This window comes from Limulus polyphemus, unplaced genomic scaffold (assembly GCF_000517525.1).
Source record: "Limulus polyphemus unplaced genomic scaffold, Limulus_polyphemus-2.1.2 Scaffold1103, whole genome shotgun sequence".
Lineage (NCBI taxonomy): Eukaryota > Metazoa > Arthropoda > Merostomata > Xiphosura > Limulidae > Limulus > Limulus polyphemus.
In genome coordinates this window covers 221820-236418 of record NW_013666713.1, presented here as the reverse complement: position 1 = coordinate 236418, position 14599 = coordinate 221820, and the positions used below count along the sequence as shown (strand labels likewise).

The 14599-nt window shown below is 31.9% G+C and overlaps 1 protein-coding gene across 2 annotated transcripts in view; it reads right to left on the bottom strand.

Moving 5' to 3' along the window:
* Positions 1 to 11680, bottom strand: part of LOC106462146 (cell division cycle-associated protein 3-like) — a 23640-nt gene extending 11960 nt beyond the window's left edge. Inside the window, exons 1-4 of one of the 2 annotated variants that reach the window (XM_013922040.2) lie at positions 11598 to 11680; positions 10220 to 10368; positions 6971 to 7127; positions 6387 to 6476 (exon numbers count right to left, since the gene is read on the bottom strand). In XM_013922040.2, the coding sequence (XP_013777494.1) occupies positions 6387 to 6476; positions 6971 to 7127; positions 10220 to 10360 (388 nt within the window). In that variant the 5' untranslated portion in view covers positions 10361 to 10368; positions 11598 to 11680. Of the gene's footprint in view, positions 1 to 6386; positions 6477 to 6970; positions 7128 to 10219; positions 10369 to 11039; positions 11146 to 11597 lie in introns of those variants that run through there. The other variant, XM_022389314.1, reaches the window with a different exon arrangement.
* Between the last annotated feature and the right edge of the window lie 2919 nt (positions 11681 to 14599).

Here is a 14599-nt window from a genome sequence, read left to right as displayed (position 1 = left end):
AACTAAACTATGCATGACTATTTAAATATATTTACACATGGCTTGTGTATATCGTATATATATATATATATACATATATATTATCCATACCTTCATTGTATAGGACGCAAGCAGATTTTGACATCAAATTGTGGGATAAAAAAGTGCGTCTTATACACCAAAAAATACGGTAATTTGAATGAAAGTTCTAAATGAAATGTTTAAAATTTGGCATCTTTCTCGTAATCATGAAAATTACAGAAAGACAGATTATATTGGAAATCTTTACTATAATGTAGCAATGGCATGGCCATCTATCTATCTATCTCACTGAAATAATAAATATAATGATGTCACCTGTTGTACTGAAATACAACAAAATAACAATGCCAGAAGAGGTGATTAAATCTTATGAAATGTAGTGCCATCTGTTGAATGACACCACAAACAAAATTCCATAAAATATTTTCACATTTTGGGTATTAAAGATTCAGACAATTAGAAAAATGGTGTGTGCAACAACCATTTTTTTTTATAACAGAACACATTTTTGAATAAAATTACTCACAACAAGATTACTAATTACTAGCACAAACAGCTGCCCATAAAGTGACATCTCTGCTAGTGATAATAAAAGTTTAAAGTACTAACTACAAAAAAAAAAAAAATTATTCCAAAGAAAAATTGTATATAAAACAGAGTCAAGGAAGGTATGAACTATTGTTCAACTTCTAGTGCTCATGGGGATTACTGTGCATGGAGGGCTATAGTCTACTGATAATTACAATGGTGCAACACATGTTATTACATGCAAGGTAGAGAGCTTCATTCAAGGCTTGTGGTATGTAGAGCTTGGCAAATAAATCAATTACTTACAATTAATCACTGCTTGTAAGTAATCGATTGTCACGAAAATATAACTAATTGAAGGGAAAGGCTAGCAACATCAAACACTAACTCTCTGGATATGTTTTTTTTTTACAATGTGTTAAGTTTCTAATTCTGTTTAGTAACTATTATTTAGGAGAGGGGGTCTGGATCCTCACCAATTTTTTCCACAGAAATTAATAACTTAATCTTTAATGTTGTATTATCAGCCAAAAATCTAAGAGAAGAGGTCTGGACCCCTTCAATTTTTAAAAATAAGTTAAGAACTATTTTTTATTTTATATAAGAAGGTGTGGAACACTACTACAGTGAAATTGATGTAAATTTATAAGTATTGCTATTAACGGTCTAGTTGGACCCCTGTCTTAAAAATTCCTTGATTCATCTCTGATAAGGTACAAGTTGTAAAATCTGTTTTTTTACAGTTATAATTTGTGTATCTTTTATTTACACTGGCTATGTGTTATGTTTGAAACACCATAACACTTACTTTTCGAATTTTTATTTGGCGAAACTTACGACAAGCACTGGCATGTCTGGAACACTGAACTTCCATGAGCTTCCACCACCTTACACAGCTGAATTTATACCTCAGGCTGCTACTCAGTGTCTACAAAGTTGGAATATCTTGAATGAGGTTGAAGTACTTGTGTTAGAGGATGCCTCAACAAATATTTCCAGATCTAGGAGCCAGCCCCAAAACTCAGGAACCAGGTGTGCGTAGCCTACTGTCACTACTGTTTGTACTGGGAAATGGGGGCTACATCAATGCCTCAATTATCTGCAGGTTTTTTCTTTTGCCCAAATTTTCTTAAAATAATTGTGCAATTACAATTCTAGACAATAACTTATATATTTTAGAGAAATTGCCACTCAGAAATTAATTTTGGTTGCAAAAGTTTAGGTGTTGCATGATATCCAGGGTTTTCACGTGCAGGATCATCCGTCAGCTAGTTCAAGCCTAGACTTGCATCTTTTACTTTTAGTTGTTAAGACAGGAATACAAAATATTTGTAGCTTGATTAACTATATTTGATTAGTGATTAAAAATATAGTATACATAAACAAACAAAAGATTTCACTCAATTTCAGTTGTCATCTGTTGTTCTATGCTGCACAGTCGGTGTCCCTTAACCACAGATACATGTTCAGGTTGTGTTGGGGTGTTGCTCAGTTATGCATTGTCCTCTTCCATACAAATAATTGATATCTTCAGTTAGTTTCAACAAAGGCTTCTTCCCAATAATTTCCAAGTGCAGATTTGTGAGACTTTTTTTTACAGGTATTGATAGGGTATGAAATATAGCAGAAAAAGTGCTGAAATATAGGAGCTCTTTATGCTTACGTTAGCGATTAAATTCAACTAAAATGAAAACCGACAATCAAATGAGGAAGTATTATAGAAGACAAAATGGAATTTTACTCATGTAATTCACAAAATTTGGAGGAATTGAGCATGACCAACTAACTGACCGACTGACACTTGGCTTTTATGATTATATAATTTATAAATTTTTTTCTTCTGATAATGTGATTAAACAACAATAAAAAAAAATATAATTTAAAACAAGGAACTTAAATATAATGAAAAATTATACTTAGGTTAAACAATGGGCTAACTAACGAGGTACACTAGTGCCTTGATTATTCGTTGTTTCATTATCTGCAATTATTTGCTTTCCCTGACCATTGCAGATAATCAAGGCACCAGTGTGTATTTATTTACTTTCATAGCAACAAGTGCACATGCTAATGATCACATGATATCAACAACCACTTGATAGTATTGCCTGAACTATCTGCCTTTAGTCCCGTCTGAGTTTGAACACACAAACTGGTTGATTGAATTTAGAGAAAGAAAAACAAAATGCTGTGAAATTAGTAATGTGTTGTGCAACCACAGTGCTTCATTCCTGAAAAAATAGGAAGTGCTGAATCAACTATTAAAATCCTAGAAACAAAGTTCAGTTTAGGACTTAAAGAATGCAAAAATAGTGCCAGACTGTTCTAGATTCAAGTTCTATTTAGCATAGCCCTACACACAAATAAAATGGAAGAAAACACTAAGTACCACGATGAACTTTTTAGTCACCATGGTGCCCGGGATTTGTCCAGGCCTGTGTTAAAGAAACTGCTTCCATCTGTGTCAAAACTGTTAGTAATAGGAATCAAAAGTTAATACCATGTTTTGGCCATACCCTGACACTTGTAAGGACTGAAAGCAGGAATGGACCACGTGCACACTGTTCTAAATTGGCGGAGCATTTTCACCAAAGTGTTATTGCTAAATATTATGTGGTAAGTAAGCAAAAACAGCTTGGTTTATCAAAGCATAAGCTGACTCTCATTTATGCCATGTTGAAGAGAATTTTAGAACAACAACCCATATGTGCAGCTCTAGCAGAGTTGGATAAACGAGTTAATGCCAAAAGTAGAAATAAGTAATGTGGAAAAACTGGTTGAAATTTTGGATACCTTTTCAGAATTTACTCAAGAATTTAGCACTGAATTTTATGTTACTGTATCAAGTTTGTCACTCCCAAGTGATAGCATAGATTAAAGAAGCAATGCTTGAGGATCTTGAAAATAGATATAGTGTTGACATTCTCATGAAATCATGCTTCCTGGATGTCAGACTTAAATATATACCATTCTTAATGAATATGAGAAAATGAAAGTGTGTAATATGATAAATGACAAAGATTTTCAACTGTTAATACCAAATACTCAGCTCTTAAGGGGAAATGAGCAAAGTCAGTCCACTGGGGAAAGAGACAGCTTCTTGTAGTGTCAACCATTTGTACCCACAACTTAGTAGACTTGTAGTTAAGTACCTAGCAATTCCAGCAACCTTTGGAGAAAATTTATTTAGTACTACAAATTATATTTTAAATGACAGTCAAGCCTCACTGGATCCAGAGAATGTTAACCTTCCTAAGCAGCAATATTTAACATTGTTAACTGTTGAAACTTTGTAAAATGGACAGCTACTGCCTGCCGTAAAAACCTGAAGATGAAAGGTAGAAAACTTTTCAAACATCGTCCTCTATACTTGTGTTTCTATAACAGGCAGTTGCCGTCAATCCTACAAAGTTTCATCATGAACACTCTTAACTAAACAATCTATCAAAGAATTGTTAACTGTTGATTTTTTGTGAGAACTGGTCATTAAAACGTTAACATTCATATTAAATTGTTATTTTCTTAAGTGAAAAGTTAATCATTATGAAATTTATGTTTCTACTTTCTAATGTATAATTAGTGTTAAGTTTTTAACACCAGATACAACACTTGTGGCCTAACATTGTTGTGAACATGCTTATAAACATGTAAAATAATACTGATAAGTGAATAAATATTTTACTGTTTCTAAATGTTAAACAATGCAGTTGCCTTGCATGTATGATACATTTTCATGTTAAAAGTTTAGGATACAAAAAGTAATGTAATTATTGTGCTTTAAGTCTGAAAAGAGGGTTTCCTCTGGCACTTGATATTTTTTATGTCACTTAATAAAGTTTTGAGACAGAAATTAAAGTCAATTTTTGAATGTTAATACTAAATATATTGCAATAACTTTCCAACATTTACTTAGTGTGATTCATGACTTTCCAACATTTACTTAATGTAATTCACGAAGAACAAAATTTTTGCTTTCAATTCTACCTAGCTGCAGATAGATTTGCTTGTAAACAAAACACCTGCCAATTTGTTTTAGAATGTTTTTGTCCATCCCAAAGAAATCCTTTATTTTTACCTATCATCCCTTGATAATATATTATCTATTTCTTGATTTTCAAGTACTTTCCTTTGTCTTTGTACAGGACTTGGACCTTGATTGAAATCTTATGATATCTGTATCACATCAAGTGGTTTGATCATTTACTAACGAAGAACAGCTATAAAGAAAGCTTAGATGATTGAATACTATGGATAGAGAAAGAATTAGACTATAACGTAACAGTAGAGTAAGTATATAGATTTCATTTGTTTTATATCTTCTACCCTTTCATTTGTGAACTGTGAAAGTTTGTGTTTGAAAACTAGGAAAGGTTTTTCAATGAGAAAAGGCCAGATAACTTGGGATAATGCAAACTTATACATTTTAGAAACTGGATGAATGAGTAACAAAAACTTTATTACAAGTTTAACACAGTAACAAATGAAATATGTTTGGAGAAGGTTTTCTGATCATCAGGTTCAAGTAGTTTACGTAGACACAGAAGATATATACAACAAGAAACAAAGAAATCGTATGACTGGAGATTTATCAAGATTTAAATAGGTATTTTTACATTTGTTTGATATCTGGGTTTTTGTTTAATATTATGGTGTTTTTGATATACTATGTTTTTATTGAGTTGTAATGTTTGTAAACATGAGTTTTTTTATGTTTACTAAATAAAGTTAGTTAAGTTTACCATTTGGAGGCATGGCAAGTATGGTAGATGAATGCAAAATGTTCTGATGACTGAAACCTTTAGAGTATTATTTATATATTCTTTTCTTATTCAAACAATGCATAATCATGATTTTTTAAATGAAAACAATACAAACCTGATTGGTGAATGGTGACAGTAAAAATTAAATATATCTCCATTATTTACAGTACACATTAGTGTAGGCTAACTACATATTCAAACAAATAAAAAATAAACAAGACCATGCAGTGGTGATGTTTAACTGACATTAGTGGTTCATGATTTTTTAGATGAAAACAATACTAATCTTATTGGTGAATGGTGACAGTAAAAATTAAATATAACTCCATTATTTACAGCACACATTAGTGTAGGATAACTACATATTCAAACAAATAAAAAATAAAAGAGACCATGCAGTGGTGATGTTTAACTGACATTAGTGGTTCATGATTTTTTAAATGAAAATAATACTAATCTTATTGGTGAATGGTGACAGTAAAAATTAAATATAACTCCATTATTTACAGCACACATTGGTGTAGGATAACTACATATTCAAACAAATCAAAAATAAAAGAGACCATGCAGTGGTGATGTTTAACTGACTTTAGTGGTTCATTCACCAAGTATTATATCTGTGTGAAAACAATTCCACAGAAATAAAATACTACCCGAGTAAGTGGCGAAGATAACACACGGGAATCTTTTCTTTATATGGATGTGCTAGATTTATTCTCACTTTAAAAGCAAAATTGAATTTAGAAGTTCTTATAAAATAAAGTAGAAAACTACCAAGAAATTTCTTAATGATGATGATGCTTGACAAACAGACAGGATAACTGATAATTTTCAGAAATGTTAATTTTTTTTATTGACTTAGGAGTTCTAGCTTAACCTCTAATGGTTTCTACTGTAAACTTGGGACATTGGCTACATATAAAACAATTTTCTGAATGGCTCCCTAGTTTCATTAGCCTTTAACTCATAAGTTCACTACCTCTTCTTTTGGAACACATCCATTTGTGAGTTACCAACCCAATCAGTATGTCACAAAAAGCATTAAAAATATTCCTTATTTGGAATGGTCAAACTTACCATTTTTGTAATCATAAGATCCTTCGTTTTCCGATTGATCTAGGTTATCAGTATTTCTTTCTTTATTTTTCTGAATTTTACCTTCACCACCTGTAATACAATCTGTGAATTAAAATTTTGCATCAAAACAAAACACTTGCTACTACAGTATAAACCCAACATCCTTTAGTTTGGTTAATGATTAGACAAAGTTACATTCTACTGCTTGAACAGCAAACACTAAAAGAAATACTTTTACTTTTCATATTCAATGCAGCGTATATCAATTTAAATACGTACATCATCATGGGACATTCAGATAATAGCTAAAGAGGAAAAAATTATCCCAGCCCAAACTGAATTGTAGTATTATATATATATTCAATAAAGCTGTACCTAGAAGTAAGATAATTACTGGTGAAATAATTTGGAATTAGAGTCTTATAAGCATAAGTTTATTATTATTGACTAAACAAATACTTAAAATTTAATATGACTTCTAACACTGAAAGAAATTTGTATCACTAAAAATATATATACATTTTACTTCACTTTCTGTTTACACATTTACATAATACATTCTAAAATACAGAAACCTAGGGTACCTGCATTAACACAAGCATTGACAGAAATCCTTTGATGATGTGAGGATGGGGATCTTGAATCATCAATGACCCGATAATGGAACATAGGTCTTTCCAAGGGAGAAGTTGCATTTGATTCTACAGAAGTTACCTTGCTATTTGTGGGAGTTTTCTCAACCTAAACATATATAGCATATTCTTAGAATTAAAACAAAAATTATAAAGCTACAAACAGATACATTTGGCAGTTTTCTAAAATTTGGTGGTTAATGGACTTCATTTAGGTGGTCTGTAGAAATGTAGCATATTTATGTAAAGGAAGCTGCAGCATACCGTACAACTGTGATCAAATTCAGGTTGTCCATGAATGAAAAGTTTGAGAACCACTGTTCGAAACACTTCCTTTATTTCTTATACTTTTTAGTTGTTTGAATGATACTGTGGTTCACATTTTATATGTAGAAAGTATATTTTAATTTTAAGTCATTCAATAACTTTCTTCAAGTAATATGCCTTCAACTTGTCATTTTTATTCAACATTAAGAGAGAGAGAGAGAAAAAAAAGACAAGCATACTGTATGACTTAAGAATGATTTGTAACAGTGAAAAAATAAAAATAAGATTTTTACTTCAGCTCTGAAAATCTAGCTTTAAACCTAATATTAGTCTCATATTTTGTAAAAGAATAAAATGCCACTCAGAATAAAAAAGTTAAATGAAGGTATTTACACTTGAAATGAAAATATCTTACATAAAACAACCACCTACAGACAACAAGGAATCATTTGGTTCTTCAATGCTATTCTTTGCACAAATACCCTCTGGAAAAATAAAAATTTACCACCATTTACTTTTCAGAAAATCATTGATTCCCCTCTTAACTTCTGTAAAGTGCTAAACCTCCACTTCAGCAGACAGTAACTCACCCTGTTACAAAACAAAAGTTTTAACTGGAGTCTAGTCTGTTCTTTCCAAATCTCAAACTTGTGTTCTCTTGTCCTATTATTTTCAGAATAAATCCCAAAGAAATCAGATACTTTGATCTCATTAATCTGTCAGATAACCTTGTAAAATTCAATAAGATCACCTCTTACCTTCCTTTACTCAAGAGTGAATAAGTTAAAATGCCTTAATCCTATCCATCCCTGGAGTCATCCTAGTAGCCCTCCTCTGAAACCTATTCAGTAAGCCAATATCCTTTTTCTTTTAGAAAACAAGAACAAAAGTACATAAAGTGTTCTAGATGCCTAACTAGTGATTTGTATTGTGAGATAGTAGCTGCTTTGACTTATCTATTCATACACCCTAAACATACTACTAGCAAAAGAGTTCAGAGTACTGCTTTGATGGCTTGAGTGACTTATCTGCCATTATGCCAAGATCATTCTTTTCAGCCATGCTTTTGAATGGGTTCCTATACATATTAAATGAGTAATCCAAATTATGATAACCCTGATTACCATAACTCTGAAGTTTCTACAATAAAATCTAATTTGCCAAATATATTTGTCCAACTTACCAATTAATCCAAACTTTTCTGAGGACAGAGGAGAGAAGAATTCAGTAGATTAATGGTATTCAATGTGGTTTTGCTGCAGAACTAAAACAGAACTCAAAACACAATGCCACCTCTGAGTTTAAGAGAACAATATATCTCTAAATAAAACTTTTCATTTGAATAAACAATTTACTGTTGTAGACTTAGAACTATTAATGTATAAATATTTACATTTAGGCCTAATAATTGACTCGTGTTGGGCATTAGATTCATCAGTACAGTCATATCCACACGCACTTCAGAGCTTGCATGCATATCTATCTTACTTCAACAGACAACTTTGCTTATTCACACAGACTACTATATATTATCTTCACATACATCTGATGCAATGTATTGTATTTTTCTAATAAAACAAATTATATTTTTATATTGTTACGTATCAGCTTGTTTGATAATTTCTTAAAAATTCTTTCTGAGAAACTTCAGCGATACAAGTCCTTTCTTAATGAAAACTAGTTTATTCTTTCTCATTACAAACTTTGTAATACAGTTAATTTCCACAGTCACTTTAAACATAAACACACGCTATAATTCACAACAATTCACGCACTTTACTTATGGTTACTACCACTCACTTGACTCAATTATCTGCCGGGCTTATATACTAAAATAGAGGGCTCCTAGAAAAAGACTAGAGTTGCCACAAACAGTCATGATCCTTCTAGAATATCATGACATGTTACTAGCGTCACGCGACTTCTGCTGTCGTAACAATATATTTGAATGCGATAAAAATAGGGTGAAAATTGGAGAAAAAACTGAAAACAGAAGGCTCTGTTCACAGTACATTTCACTATATGATTTTTATAAAGAAATATGGTTAAAACTAGTTATTAATTTTCAGGAAATCTTTACAGCTAAACAAAATGAAAGGTGTACCCACGTAATGGATGGATTGTCACATGATAATCTTAATTTGTTCTCTCTTGGAAATATTATGGTTAAGGATGATTAAATTGTAGTTTTCAATTTATTGAGAAAGATTGAGGACCAGAAGTTATAAATTAAAAAATCAGGAAATATCAGACATATCCAACTGAGGTAGTTTTATTTTTCCCAATTATTTTGATAAATGTGAAACACAAATTACAATCTACCATAATACAGACTGCAACTTCAACAAACTCTGGAAGAACAGGTCTGGATCTAGTGATTAGTGTTCTATTTGTTGAGGAAAGTTAGGAGTTGTGGCATTTTTGGGAAGCCAATAGGCTTCTAGATGTCCCATAATTCATAATCAATGTAAACTAATGAATAATACTACTAAATATAAAGAAACAGCAATACTAATATGTAGATGAAAATTTATCAAATCTTACAAGTTGCCATTAAAAACTCAATCAACCATTTTGAATTGTCTCTGAAAGTCCAATTAACCATATATTTCCAACCTTTGTCTGTCTAAACTCCTTACTGAGATAAAATAATTAAACCATTTTACATATGGATATGCTCCATTCACAAAACACATTATCATTAGTTTAAAATACTGTTGTGAGAAAAGTTTCCTGCTTTTGATTTGTAAAACAGGATTTATTTTTTGTTCATGTGTTAGAATTTTACAATGACACTTGAATTTGTCCTTTTTTTCCTCTATCTCTCTTTTTAGCATCACAAGAGTGGTGGTTTCCATATGGAACTCTATTCACATTCTGTGATTTAACTGGCTTCTTTTCTCTTTACTTTGCATATAGGAAAGTTAAAGGTACCTGGATAGGTGTGCGACTTATCCCACTAGACGGAGAACGAGGGTCAATTTCAAGAATCCTGAGAGGTTTCCGTGATATTGGAGTTGAAGGCTTACTTTCTTCTGACATTTCATCCCACATTTTGCTTCCTGCTAATCCCATCTTGAGAACTGGATAAAATAAGGTAATACATAACTTATTTTACTGAAAGAACAATTCAGAGAGCACTCGTACATAATCTATATATGTCACTGTAATTTTTATGGACAAAACCAGATCCTTGACTATTTTAGCAGTCTTCATTCAACAATGAAACACTTAGAAACCTCACACTTTAACATTACAGTAACCCAATATTATTTTTTTATTTTAGCAACATGTCAATAAGTGATTCCACTGCTCTTTTTGCCAATAAGTTAAAAACTAGAATTTTTATAATGTATGATGCTTTGACCTACACATCCTTGTAACACCTGTCCTCTGTTTATTGATGTTCTATAAATGAAAAATAAGCCTATTTTGGAACCAGTTAGTAAAACACTGTCTGGCTTTGGTGTATTATTTATCCTTAATCTCTTCCTTTTTATTACCAAGGAGTTAATATTGACATGATTCAATACAATCCCAATATCTGATAATTTCACACAGCATACAAGGTAAGAAGTGTTGACAACATGCTAAAACAAAATATAACATTTAAAAACTCAACCATCAGATATTTGAGCCTCTCTCTCTCTCATTAGTGATTTTTTAATACTCAGTGGACAGATGTTGGCAGGTTAAGGTAGGAATGAAAGATTTTCTGAAAAATAAATTATAAATGATGGACTTAAATTTTTACTTTTTTTTTTTTTGTCAGGGATAAGATATACACAATACAGGTACAGCCTCGAAGTTGAAGGATCAAATAGTCTCTTGCCCTCATGTTTCATCTCGGAACTACTATTAGTATTACTACTAGTAGTACTAGAAACAGTAGAAGTACAATGAATAAGTAATGCCAGTACTAGTACTTCTAATAAGTTCTACTAATATTATTATTAGTAGTAATACTAATACTATATAGTAATAGTTCTCTTCTACTGAACCCTCTCCAAAAAGTTAATATTCAATTCTTGTACAAGAAGACCAAAGGCAAAATTTAAAACTGCACACATTATTCTACGTTAGAATTTTTTTTTATCTTGTTAATCACTTAGTGTTATTGTAACTTTTAAATTTAACTTCTTCTAAGTTGTAATTTTAAACCGATATCTACACTTAAACTAAGTTAAAGTATAATTATTATAAATAATATACTATAGTTATCAATATCAATTTATTTTAGTTCAAATTTCGGAGACGTTTTAACCATTTCAACATCATGTAACTTAATTAAGTTAAAATAAATTCAACCCACCTCTCGATTTCACCAAATGCAATACGTAACTACAATTTCAAAACGTTTCTGGCATCAAGACGCGATGTTTTATTGGATAGTGGTAAGCGTCCTCTAGTGAGCTACTAACGAAATACTTAATATTGACAAACATTTTTCTGTGAACCACTATATCGTCTGTTTTAATCTGCACAACGAGCTGAATCACGTTTTCTAAGTTAAACTTTAAACCTTAACTGCTTTGTGATTAAAAAGAAAGAATAATGAAACATATTTATTATCACTACTTAGCTTAGACATTGTCAAGTAGTCAAAAGTCGTTATTAACTAACATTATGCATATAATATTTGTATAAAAGTCAGAAATCTGTCAGTAGGATAACATGTTTGATAAATTCGCGATTTTTTGCACATTTTCACATAACAAGATCGCCATTTCATCAAAATATCCATCATTGGCTCATTTCTATTTATATTTGTAGAATATATATATGTATAAATAAACATATTATTTAATTTCCAAACGGCCATCTGGTTCATCTAGGCCATTGTATATTCTACAACTACCCCATTGTAAAGTACCCATAGAAACGCATTTTCTAACATCTCTAAAATATTCATCTACTTTCCTTGAAATTAAACTTTTTAAATGTTGTGATTACTACCAAACCTGAAACAAACTATTCCATAAGCTAACTACCATACTGAAACATAACACTGCATTAATTGGAGTCGTCTTTGAATTTCCCGTATATTGATAATTGTGTGTCCTCTATTCTGACTACCTACTTAGATTTATCTAAAAACGACATCTGGATTTATGGTTTCCAATCTTTAACAATTTGAACAAACACTGTCGCGGCCTTACCAGCTCTTCTCAATCGAAAATATGTCAAGTTATGTCAATCATATTATTACCCCTCCAAACCTGAAATTATCCTGGGAGCCAAATAAGAATCAAAGAAAGTATTCCGCAATAAAGACAGAGTTTGCCCAAGAAATTTGCGAAGATGAGCCCGTTTCGAACAAATAAACATAATTTTTATTTAAACAATAAAAAGAAAACAAGTGCACGTACCCACTGTGGACGAATCGACATTCCTTTCTCCCTTTGCTGGTGTTTAGTCTTTTCTCTCAAGATTGAATATCCAACGCTAAATACGAAGATCTTCCAGGAAAAAAAGAGGTTCTTCCCATCAGTTAACTAATAGACAACGGAATTATGAAAGCGCGCTCGGATACAATATGTTAAAACGCTTTCTATGACTAGTGGATAGCGTCATCTCGTGACTTATGTTCCTTGACAGCACAGGTCGACTGTCAACTTCAGTCACCATCATTATCATCTAAGTAAAGATATTTTTGTGCTAACTTATTCAAACTAGATTCTATATACAATACTGAAACATTCCTGAGAGCAGACAAGACGACATCTACTAGAGAGAAAAAGAGGCGGAGCAACTAGAACAAAACTATGTTAGATACTTTCTGTACCACACATTGCTGATATGACAGTGCAGAAACAAGATAATCAATGATTTGGAAAGTTTCTATATTACTATACATGATATGACCAGATAACACAGCTCTTCCCTGACTCATCTTCAACAGTTCAACATTATTTTTATAATAATGTGACCAAATCTGAGCACAGTTTCACATCAGGTCAAAAAACACCTTGCAGGGTGATCTGATAAAATATTTCAACTTGTGCTTAGTATATCATGTATACAACCTAAAGCTGTGTTTACTTTATTATTAGCTACTGTAAGTTGTCAAGAAAATTTAAAAGATACTGAAATAGCTAAGCGTAGATCTTTTTTTCTCATCAACTTCTCTTATAATTTCCCCTGGTAGGCAAAAAGAATACTTTATATCTGTAACCTTACCTTTATTAAGGCGAGTGTAGACTAGTGTGCGGATGAAATTATAAATTTCAACAGTAGTTTAATTATTTTTCGAAAACAGAAAATTCAGAGAAAAATAGAAAATAGAAGGTACATCATTTAGATATTTGGATATATATAACTAAGTAAATTTGGCATTGTGATATCCACATGATTAGGTTCATCGACTGGAAGCAACGTGACTTACAAGTTTAAGGTGTGATCAGCTGATGGTAAGAATTTCTTCGCAGGATGAAAATTCTGACTCAGAACATTAGGAAATATTACATTTCGAGAGAGGGAATAAATACGGATATAAAATGTAGGAAAAGTATAAGTCCAGGCAGTATAACGTATGCGATACAGGGTCAGAGAAAGGACTTATGTGTATAAAAGAAGAGGGATTCAACTCACATGAGGATACTGCTAGGTGTTGTAAGCGATAGAAACGTTGAGTGACCTTGTGATAGAGAACCGCAGTTGGACTTGCCATTTTGGTTGTTTTTCTTAGACGAGAGCTACATATTTAATAGTGACAGAGAGTTGAATGAAAACGTTGGTGTTTTAACATTGAATAATGTAGAACTAAAGATTATCGCTCTTGTTTTTGTGACATTAAGACGCCATTGACAACTTCAAGCCAAAAGTGGTATTTACCACAGCCTAAAAACATTTTCCTGAGAGTGAGCATAGTATTACAGGTAGCCAGAAGAGCAGTGCCATCAGTATATTGTTATAATTGAACAGGACACATAGGTTTAGGCTTATCAACAATGAAAGGATATAATACAGAAGAGGTAACAGAATTGAGCCTTGAGGAAGAGGAAGATCGAAGGATCGGGAAGAAGTACACAGCGTGGTCACAAGTAAATAGACACCACTTTTTCAGAAAAAATGAAATTTTTCAGTCATATTCACATGAATTGATATATTTATAATTTAATTAATATCTAGTAGATATTCCTCTCGCTTCGTGGAGTTCGTTGATCCTTTGGGCATCGTGAGAATCATCTCGTCAATTTTAGATTGTGGGATTTTCGCCCACTCTTGCTTCAAAACTGGGAGTAGATCGCTCTTTGAAGTTGATTTTTTTTATTGTTTCTTGACTTGCCGGTCGAGTATGGCCCAGAGATTTTC